Raw genomic sequence first — 11,558 nt, 5'->3', positions numbered from 1 at the left:
TTAAAAATAATCTTATTATACAATGCAATGATTGGGCTTTAAGATATTTTTCCAAGTGATTTGAAACTTAAGTTAAAAAAAACCTGTAAATAAATATTTATAGAAACTTTATTCTTTTTTTTTCTTCTTCTTTTTTTAGACAGAGTTTTGCTCTTGTTGCCCAGGCCGGAGTGCAGTGGCATGACCTCGGATCACCACAGCCTCCACCTCCTGGGTTCAAGCAATTCTTCTGCATCAGCCTCCCAAGTAGCTGGGATTACAGACATGTGCCACCACCCCTGGCTAATTTTGTATTTTTAGTAAAGACGGGGTGTCTCCAGGTGGGTCAGGCTGGTCTCAAACTCCCAACTTCAGGTGATCCTCCCACCTCGGCCTCCCAAAGTGCTGGGATTGCAGGCGTGAGCCACTGCACCTGGCCAAAAGCTTTATTCTTCATCACCAAAAACTCAATGCAACGTCAATATCCTTCAGTAAATGAATGATAAACTCTGGTACACCCAGAAAATGGGATGTGATTCCATAAATATAAATGTGCTATTACACCACAGAAAGAGAGAGATGAGTCTCAAATCCATATTGCTAGATGAAAAAGCCAGTCTGATAAGTCTCCCCACTGTATTATTCCATTTATATGACAGTCTGAGAGACAAAACAATACAGAAAAGAGATCAGTGATTTTTCAGGAGTTCAGGGAGAGCTTCACACAGAATATCTGAAGCGCAGGAGATGTTTTTAAAGCAGTGACACTACTCTGCAGGGAATTGTAATAGTGGGTAGACAACACTATGCATTTGTTGAAATCTATAGAACTTTCCAGCCAAACAATAAACCTTAATTTATGCAAATTTAAACATAATCTTTTAGGAGATTAAGGGATCCAAGAATTGAATGAAGAATGTAACAAAAGAGTCTCACTTTGTAACAAATGAATGAAACCACCTCACTGACAGGGAAGGAGTATAAAGTTTGTTACCTAAGCAAATTTGGAAATGAGTGGAGTCTGTAAGACTAAAGGCAAAATAACTCTAACTGATAAATTTGTTTCACAAGAGGATATGAGTTAACAATCCTAAAATGTACAGTTGACCCTTGAACAACATGGGTTTGAACTACATGGATCCACTTATATGTAGATTTTCTTCTGCCTCTGCCACCCATGAGACGGCAACGCCAACCTCTCTTCTTTCTCCTCTGCATCCTACCCAGTGTGAGGATAATAAGGATGAAGACTTTTAGGATGGTCCACTTTCACTTAATAAATAGTAAATGTATGTTCTTTTTCTTATAATTTTCTTAGTAACATTGACTTTTCTCTAGCTTACTTTATTGTAAGGACACAGTATATAATACATACAGCATACAAAATATGTGTTAATTGACTCTTATCAGTCAGATTCTGGTCAACAGTAGGCTCCTAGTAGTTTAGTTTTTGAGGAGGCAAAAGTTCTATGTGGATTTTTGCCTGTGTGGGGCATAGGTGCCCCTAACCCCTATGTTGTTCTGGGGTCAACTATATACTAGGATTGAACAATTAAGTAAATGAATGGCAGATGGTGGGAGGTGGGTTTGTCAGTGTTGGGGTGGGAGGGAACATGCAAGTAAGAGAGAAGTGTATGTGTAATTTCCTATATAATAATAGATTAGAGTGGAGGACATCAGTATTAACTCATTTTAGTCTAATATTAGTACAGATGGTTACACATGGAAATATATATGGATATTGATTATAGATGCATTGTTGATATAAACATATATTTTCTTGCTCTATCATTGGAGGAGACATAGAAACACAAACACCTTAGTGGCAAGAAGCATACCTCCCATCAAGATCTTGGCTTGCATATAATTTTCCAACAAACAGAAACAAGGCTTTTTAGAGAACGATGGCTGATTCTAGAACTGGACAGGAAATATTCAAGGAAAAGCTTGAATCTTGCAGTAGCAGAAATAGTGCTTAATAGTAGCAGTAAAATAGTGCTTAATACAAACTGAACAAACACAAAATCAATCAGTTATGGGATATGAAAAAGGGTACAGGACCAACTGAAATAGCTTTATAAATAAAGTGGTATTGGTAATCACAGCTCTTTAAGAGGCTGAGGTGGGTGAATCACCTAAGTTCAGAAGTTTGAGACCAACCTGACCAATATGGTGAAACCCTGTCTCTACTAAAAATACAACAATTAGTCGGGCATGGTGGTGGGCGCCTGTAGCCCTAGCTACTCATGAGGCTGAGACAGGAGAATTGCTTGAACCCAGGAGGTGGAGGTTGCAGTGAGCTGAGATTGTGCTACTACACTCCAGCCTGGGCAGCAGAGGCAGACTCTGTCTCAAAAAAATAAACATTAAAAAAATGAAAAAATAAAGTAGTGTTGGCTTATAAACCAAAGTATCAAATATCTATGAGTCCATACTAATATAAATAAGTAATCTTACAAATAAATGAAGAATAGACACATCTCCCATGCAGATGAAGTCCAATATTTTAGGCAGATACTCTGCCCTCAAGAGACGAAGCATAACTCTGCACTTCTTAAGTGAGGGCTGCGCAAAGTAACTTTCTTTAGGGAAGTGAAATGTAAGCAGTTGGGGAAAAATGAATAATTTATAGTGAAGAAAGCTGACAAACTATTTCAGCAAGATGATCAAAGTGAACATCAACAGTGATAAGTCATTTTGATAGCATGTTCCTCTAATATGATGTGATGAGAATGGCACTTTACCTCTTTGGTCTTCTTCCCTAAAATCCATACTCCCAGTCTAATCATGAGGGGGAAAAATCATATTAATACCAACTGAGAGACATTCTACGAAATACCTGGCCACTAATCCTGAAGACTCTTAGAATCATTAAAAAGGAGGAAAGCCTACAGAAGTAGCACAGACAAGAGAAACCTAAGGAAACCTGATAACTACAAGCAATAGCATGTTGTGGATAGGATTCTAAGACAACAACAACAATAAAAGCATATTAGGTAAACAAAAATGTAAAATAGAATGTAATTAACAAGGCATCGGTATTGGTTAATTAATGGAAGGTGTTAATAGGGGAAACTGGGTATGAAATGCACAGCTATTTTCTGTACCATCTTAGCAATTTTAAGAGTGCATGTTTTAAACTGTTGCTTGAAAAGTAGAAGAGCAATGCATTGTTTTTTTTTAACAACAGCATGGAAAAGAAGATCATAAATATCCCATCAGAAATAGAACTGAAAAAATAGGGAAAAGAATGGGAGAGGAGAAGAGAGGGAAGGTGAGAAGAGAAGAGAGGGGAGGAGAGGAGAGGAGAGGAGACAGAGAAAGAGCAAGTGCAGGAGGATAGTTCAGATCCCAAGTAACAACAGAAATACTAAACTTGGAGAAAGGAGGATATAGACTTGGATCTCAAGAATTCAAAGGCAATGGATTAGATTGGCCAGGTGGTGTTCAGAAGATAGCAAGTATGTGCAACTAAAACTCCGTCATCTTGCTGAAAGGGAAAATGTATAAATATACATCTAAGGATCATTTGAATAGTATTTATACAGAGATGAAAATTGCTATTATAACAAGAGGCCTCCAAATGTCAATGATATAAAAAAGAAATGAGAACAGAAGGGAGAACTCTGTGGGATTATTTTTGTAGGCTGTGTGAGAGGTATATGAAGCCTTAAAAGAGGAAAGAAAAAATGTGTGACCAAAAAGGTGGAAGAAGCTTGAAGATGAGATATGAACGTGTGATTAACTCTACAGAAACATCAGGGAGATGAAAGAAAGGAACACTGAAGTTTTTAAATTATAACGTTATTAGTGAACTTCAAAGAAACAGATTTCAGGTTGTTAAACAGTTAGTTACAAAGGAGCTAGGCAGGAGAGTGCAGTATGTTGTATCTCATGGGTAAAGGGGCGGAGTGTGCATATCATAATTCTGTCAGTGTCCTGGCTCTGCCTCTTGTTAGTTGTGACTAAACAGACATATTACTTCACCTATTCAAGCCTAATTTACTCATATGTAAGATAAATACAATGGTAATATGTGTCTCATCAAGTAAGCTTTAAATGCTTGTAGCATAATTGCCTACATAGCATATGCTCAATGATTAGTAGCTCTATTATTGCTATTACTTAAAAAAAAACCCATCAGAGCAGAAGAGAAGAAAGAGAATTACTGAATGTTTCATGTAATTTTTAATCATGGCAAACACCATATCCATAGAAAAATGGATAGGAAGAGACTAAATAAATTCCATTTGGATGTTAGGAATTTAAGTGATGATATGGGCTAAGGTATAGCTACACCTATGGGAAGCTAAAAAGAAATGAATTTAGACATAGATTGAAAAGTCCAAGTAAGTTAAGATCAGGGTAGTGTTGAGATGGTAAATGTCAATGTTTAAAAGGAGATGCAAAATGATACAGCTTCAAATACATTGAATTCTTGGTAATATAGACATGAATATTTTCAATTGTATAATAGAGTTTTCACCTGTACTGTGCAACCTATTGTGTCCTTCATTCTTGTTCTTGAGTAAGATATTGACATAAGAATAAATAATGTTTAGGTTATTTCTTCTTTTTAAGGAAGTATAACAATTATAGTATGATCCATAATTCCCAGAGATCCATGTTAATTTACCTTGCCATTACAGTGTAACAAATAATAGTGTAGAAACTATAAAAAACAAGGGAAAAAGCATCAGAGTGAAAGTTGAGATTGAGTTATTTAATCATTCACAAATAAAGAAAGGGCTTTACCCCATAGTTTTTTATTATTTCATGGTTTTGCCCAAGTTGTTTGGGTACTCTTGCCTTCTATTTTTTCCTTTTATTTGAAAATGGGACGATTAAAATGACATACAATTAAACTCTAATAAAGTTTAAGAACTTTTGAGAAATTCAGTAAATAAAATTTATTGTTATGAAAATCCGTGACAATTGGTTTTTAAGAAAATAAATAATAAAAGACTTACGTGGCAGCCCACAATGCAAATTGGACTTATAAACATGTAAACACGTACATAAGTATATGTATATGTGTTTGTGTAATACACATACACACTAGAATTAACTTCATTGTTTTATAACAATGGATATAAAATAAAATGATCGGGATTCTTTTTCAGATTTGGGGTCATTATGATCGATTATATCTTATTTTATGTCCTTTTCAAACTAAGAGAAAGTTATGATATTGTAACTTAAAGATAAAATAATATATATTATAAAAACTTTCTATATATTATTTATATGTTATGTATATGTACATATACATGTTTTTGTGTATATGTGTGTGTGTGTGTGTCTGTGTGTATCCGCACAAAAATAAAGAATATGCCATAAAGTTCATTGGCAGACAACTATTTTGCGTAAATGTTTGGAAGGCTAACAGAATAATAGTGGGTGAAGCTGGGCAGAAAATTTGCAGACTAGGGAATCAGTGTTGCAGCTCAGTAGAAAACTTATTTTCTCACCACAGTCCTAGGATGTGTCAGGATTTGGACATATCATATGGCAGAAAACTGGAATGAGACATGAGGGTGAACTAGAATAAAGGAGAATGGAAGTCTATAGCTCCCTTTCTCATACTGTGTTTGAATAACATAATTCAGAGGGAAAAATAGCATTACAAAATGTAAAGAGCTGCAATTAACATCATCGGAGTGAGTCAAGAAAAGACTGATCTAAAAATAAGAGCAGAATAATATAAAAGAGGGAACAGAACAACAAAATACTCCTGAAATTAAAAATGAAAGAAAATCACTAGAAAAAAATCAATAGAACTAGAAGACAAAGATGAAAAGATCACCATGAATACAGGATAAAGTAGAAGACAGAAAGCGACAGTTAAAAGATAATTAGTGCTTAAATCTAGAACATCCAAAAAGCAAAGATTCAAAATTCCACAGACAGAAGAGAAAAACGTGGGGTAGGAAATTATCAAAGAATGATTGCAAGAAACTCACTCAGAACCTAAGGTTCAGAAGCTCTGTGTTGAAAGGCGTTATGGAATGCCAAGTCCTGAGAATGACGAACGAAACTTCTCTTGACTCATTCATGTGAAATTTTATAACAATAAGGATAAAAAATATGAAGACCCTTGTGTAAAAAACCATATCACATATAAAGAAAAGAATGACATGGTCACTATGCTATCTCATCACCTCAGTTGGATGCTAAAATATGACAGAAACTATTTTCAAAATATTGAGTGAATCATTAAAAAAGAACATAATTCCAAATAAGAATTGTGTACCTAAACAAACTACAGATTGGTGAGAAAAAAAAAAATTCAAGGGAGGAGTAATTTATGAAAATAACATCCTCCTGCCACCACATACACATGTCCCTTCCCTTAGTAATCAAACTCAGACTGTTTATTGACATTTAATCAACTCTTTGTTCAGGTTTAGTAATAACTGAGGGACCACTTCAAATATAAGGCCTGTATATTGACATCTTGTTTTAGGAATTCCCATTTTTAATAAAATAGTTACTGAAACTCTTCCAAGGATTTCTGTATTCAATAACACATCCCTTCTAATTTTTTCTTCCTATCATTTGTTTATCCTGTTCCGCTCAATATCTGGGCCTAATTATTTTAACATTTTTTTTTTCCTCTCATCATATGTATACCTTTGCTTTTCAATCTTGCAGAAAAATTTTGACATTTGCACCTAGGAAATGTTTGGCCTCTCTTACATGGTAGAAGTGGTGAGTTTTAATGTATAATGAATCCAATCCATAGTTCAAAGATTCCTAATATTTATAATATGCTTTAAGGTTCTCTATGATTCTCATAATTACATGTAATCAATATTTAAATGATTTAGTGAACTTCATGAGATTGTAACTAGAATTTAAGAATCAAGACATTTTAGAGGAAACGTATACAACACTAAGTTCAACAAATTAATTTTGCCAAAGAAAACAGAACACTGGGAGGCTAAAGAGCTTGCCTCACATTTCTAGTGAGAATTTGGTACAAAAGCAATTTTGGATTATCTCTATTATATCACATTGTTGCACTCATATGTGTTGATCTAATACTTCATTGAACACAATTAAATGTAACATTTTAAAATATATATAAGTAACATACATGTTACATATAATACATACATATATACTTCCATAAAAGTAAACATGCAAGGCAATAAAATTATGGTTTAATTATTATTAATAGCCAAAATTCCCCATACAAGTTCTAAACATTTTATAGTGCTTAATGCTTAAATGAAGGTCAGTAATTTTGTTATTATAAAATAAAACAGAACCCAACATATTGCAAGTATTGAAATATTAGGCCTAGTGTGATGTCATAGCATAAAAGATATCCCATAATACTTAAATTTATGAGCACCAAAGACCTCTTTTCCCTATATCTCTCCTCTGGTGTCCCGTTGTATCTGAAATCATTTCTATTCATTTTTTCCCCACATATTTGGTTTGTTTTGTGTGTGTTTTAAACCAAGCGAGTTTGTAAAAAAGAATATGTGATGAACATCTCTGTGGTTGATGTGAGCTGAATTGTGTCTCTTCGAAAATCATGTGTTGAAGTCCTAAACCCCAGTAACTCACAATGTGATTATATTTGGAGATAGAGCCTTTACAAAGGAAATTGAGATAAAAAGAGCTCTTATGGGCGGGTCCTAATACAGTATAACGGGCCTCTTTTTTTGTTTATGTTTTTGTTTTTGAGACACAGTCTCATTCTATCGCCCAGGCTGGAGTGCAGTGGTGACAATTCAGCTTATTGCAACCTCTGCCTCCTGGGTTTTAAGCAGTTCTCTCTACCTCACCCTCTGGAGTAGCTGGGATTACAGGCGCCTGCCACCATGCCCAGCTAAATTTTGTATTTTTGGTAGTGACAGTGTTTCGCCATGTTGTCCAGGCTGGTCTTGAACTCCTGACCTCAGGTGATCCACCCACCTCGGCCTCCCAAAGCTGGGATTACAGGCACCGTGCCCAGCCTGGTGTTTTTTATAAGAAGAGAAATTGGGACATGAGTAAGCACAAAGGGACTACCGTGCGAAGACACAGAGAGAAGATGGCCATGGGCAAACCAAGGAGGGACTCCCAGGAGAAATCAACTCTGCCAACCCCTTGATCTTGGATATTTTGCCTCCAGAACTGTGAGAAAATACGTTACTGTTAAGTCACTCAGTCTGTGATATTTTGTTATGGCAGACCTAGCAAACAAATGCAGTGGTGTGGCAAAAATAAAAGCCAGACATACTAAAAAGTATTCAACAGTTTGGTGAAAATAAGATCCCACCTATTTCATATTTTTGTTCAGCATCTCAGCCATGAGGTTAGAAATGACCCGCCCCTCCCAAGTTTTCTCCATGCTACCATTGCCTCTGCTAAATGACCACATGCAGAGGCAGTTAGATTTCCTACAAAATGCAAAATGCAGCAATTCCTGATGGGAATCTTTTTGTCTACCAGAAGTAATCTTGCATGGTAAGCTTCTTCAGGTGTTATGCATCACTCCATAGCAAATCATGTTGCTAAGGCAAACCCAAAAATTGTCCTAATTTTTCTCTCCAGGATGGTTATGGCTTCACCAGCTTTTGAAACATGTTATGTAAATACTTTCCCAAACATACTGTAAATTACCACACTACATCAATATTATAATGCAGTTCTTAGGGATAGAATAAAGGTAAAATTGGGATGGGATAGAAGAAAACAAGTTCATCAGCCATTCCTGAGAGGGAGAAAATGAGAATATGGAACTGGGAGATATCAACAAAGAAATGGGGAATGCGAATTCAAATGGCCCCATTGCCACAGCATAACAAGTAGTCAGATCATTTTAATAGATGCATTTATAAATGAATAAAGGTGAATATGATTTTCTTGTGTTGTCTATACTTCTGCCTGTTTTTCCCATGTGTGAATTTTTAGCTTCAAAACCTTGCAAATATTAAATATATTTATAAGTATTTCATAAACCCAGCTAGATATTGACCGTATCTTCAGGATGGACCCATAAGTAACTTTAATTTTTTCATACATATAGTGTCAGTATTACAGTAGTAACTTAAGCAGTTATCATATTCATAGAAAATGTATTATTTTATAATTAGTTTGCATATTTTTATGTTTTCCAAGCTAGTGTGCAATCTGCTTGAAAGTGATGTATGTGAGTTTAGTTTACTAATGCGCTTATAAAATCTAATATTACTTAGAAATTTGCATCAAATTAAAAACTTCTTTACAGGGAATTTGTAAGGGATAATTTACATTAAGATTTTTGTAGATGAGAGAACAAAGAGGCAACTATGAGCTCCAATATGATAATGGTGTTCATAAAGTTGAAGTCCATGTAAGTAAAGTAAGTATATTAGCTGCCTGAAATTGAATTTGCGTTCATTTTAGGATTCAGTCATTGGTTTGAATTTTTTAAGTCCTCGACATTTTATTTTTTCAATAATGTATAACAAATATTTTTAGACATCTTATAAATCCATCCTCGATTATTTGATATGTATTTTATTTTGCTGCTCATCAAAGAATCACTAGATTGTAAGAAACTCTGAGAAACTGTGCAATGAATTTCTCCTTCCAAACTTAAATGAATGGCACTTTTTTCTTCTAGGAATTTTCATAGAAACACAACCTGAAATTATATTTATGACTAAAAGCTGAATCTGGTGACTGTTAAAACCAATTTTCCACACACCAGTACAATATTAAGCAAAACCAATATTTATTTTAATGTGTAATTTGAGCCCTGAGGCCTCTCTTTATAAAGAGGAATATTTTTTCTTTTCTTTTTTTTTAATTTAATTTTTTTGGAAAAGAAAGTAACATTTTAATGAACAGCTTTAATGTGAACTCATGTTAAGATCAAACATCGTTTCTAGAATTCGGGACTTACATACTGAACTTGATATTTTCATATTTATTTCAATTTTCTGAAAGGATAGTATAAACATATGTCTTAGCATACAGTTTAAAAAAGAAAAAGAAAACCTTTTGAACTAGAAGACGGTGGAGATCAGGAAGTGTTATTTTGTTCTCAAAAGGAATGAGGAGAGTCAGAGTGTCGCTATTGCTTCTTGACATAAGGACGTCTTTGTTTTATGTCCTCTTTATTTCTGAATCCTGCAATACCATCACAGCAGAGTGCACTGTACACCACTTTAAATGATAAGAGTTTCAATAGGCACTTTAGTGGAATTAAGAAAAATCGAACACTCTTCCACCGTGATGCCACATAGCTATCTTCGTTCTAGGTTGTCATGTCAGTAAATTGTATTGAATAGGCCTGAGCTTGTCTCAGCGTGATTGTGAAAAAACCAAACAACAGAACGAAGCAAGTACACGTTATAGGATGTATCTCGTGTTGGCAGAATAAACCAAAACTGACAATACGATTAATTTAACAACTTGCTAGAAACCAGATCATCAAAAGAATCTTGTCCCAGAAAGTCTGTGTGTGTGTGTGTGTGTGTGTGTGTGTGAGTGTGATTTCTATTAATATTTGTGTTTCTTTTTCTTTTTTAAAAGTCTCCCCTCTTGGTTGTATTTAACCTTCACGACTCCCTTAAGTGACTTTATCAGGGTTATAACTCTCTTCTTCGCCAAACATGTCTGCCAGGACTTTAAAGCGGGGTCCCCAGTCCGTCAGGTAGTCGTAGTCCTGGTCGGCTTCTGTGGTGAGAGAGTCTATAGAGCTGAGGGACTCGGCCACGGACCCAGTCCCTTCGTAGGCATATGTGGCCAGCGAATCGTACGGTGGGGCAGTTGGGTCCACATCATTTTCCTGTAGCCTTTGATGAATGAAATCCCTTATGTCTGTGTTATCTTCCACGGGTGGTCTCTGACGAGGTAAACAGAGAGAGTCTGGTTTTATATCCCTGCGAATTTTGTTCTCCTCAATTACTTTTGGGTTTCTCAGAGCCCCGATGTCGAAAGCCTGGGTATCTTCCTCCCCACCTCCTTCATCATCGTAATGGATGACATTGTCTCTGATGTCTTCTTTAGAGGTCATCAGGGTATCTTTTTTCTTCTGCCTTCGCAGCGCTACATACAGTACAACTATGGCTGGAACAAGACAAAAATTGCAATTTGAGAATAGAAAGCAGATAGGTCACTTCATCTCTCCAAAAAAATTAAAAATGATTAGGGGTGGCTGAGTTTCGTTAATGGCCTCCAAGTATTTTAGGGTCAGGTAAAAGCGTGTGTTGCAACAAAAGAAAACATGAAATAATAGTTATTCCACTCATACAGAAAATTGTTAGCACTGATACAAGAAAACTTGAATATTATCATCTATAAATAAGACTATCATTCATAGCTAACTTCCCAATTGGAACATTCCTTATTTTAAATTATAAATTTATGTTTCTTATGCAATAAGCCCAAATCTTCACTGTGACAATTATTTTTATAGGCAATAAATAAGAAAGAGAGAAGTAGAGGAAGTAGAGAAAAAGGAAAGATGGAACGAAGAAAGGGAAGGGAAGGGAAGGGAGGAAGGAAGGAAGGACGGAAGGAAGGAAGGAAGGAAGGAAGAAAGGAAGGAAGGAAGGAAGGTAGGAAAGAAACAAGGAAAATATAAGGACCTT

The 11,558-nt window shown here is 35.4% G+C and overlaps 1 protein-coding gene across 3 annotated transcripts in view; it reads right to left on the bottom strand.

Moving 5' to 3' along the window:
- Window positions 1-9,677: 9,677 nt before the first annotated feature.
- The window catches only part of CDH12 (cadherin 12), a 1,094,618-nt gene continuing 1,092,737 nt past the window's right edge, over window positions 9,678-11,558 (bottom strand). For all 3 annotated transcript variants that reach the window (XM_007961262.3, XM_007961261.3, XM_037988711.2), the window contains one exon: window positions 9,678-11,034. In XM_007961262.3, the coding sequence (XP_007959453.1) occupies window positions 10,535-11,034 (500 nt within the window). In that variant the 3' untranslated portion in view covers window positions 9,678-10,534. The remainder of the gene's footprint in view (window positions 11,035-11,558) is intronic.

The sequence above is a fragment of the Chlorocebus sabaeus genome, chromosome 4 (genome assembly GCF_047675955.1).
Source record: "Chlorocebus sabaeus isolate Y175 chromosome 4, mChlSab1.0.hap1, whole genome shotgun sequence".
NCBI classification, from domain to species: domain Eukaryota; kingdom Metazoa; phylum Chordata; class Mammalia; order Primates; family Cercopithecidae; genus Chlorocebus; species Chlorocebus sabaeus.
Note: the sequence above shows the minus strand (reverse complement) of the source record. Positions and strands in the feature narration are given on the sequence as shown.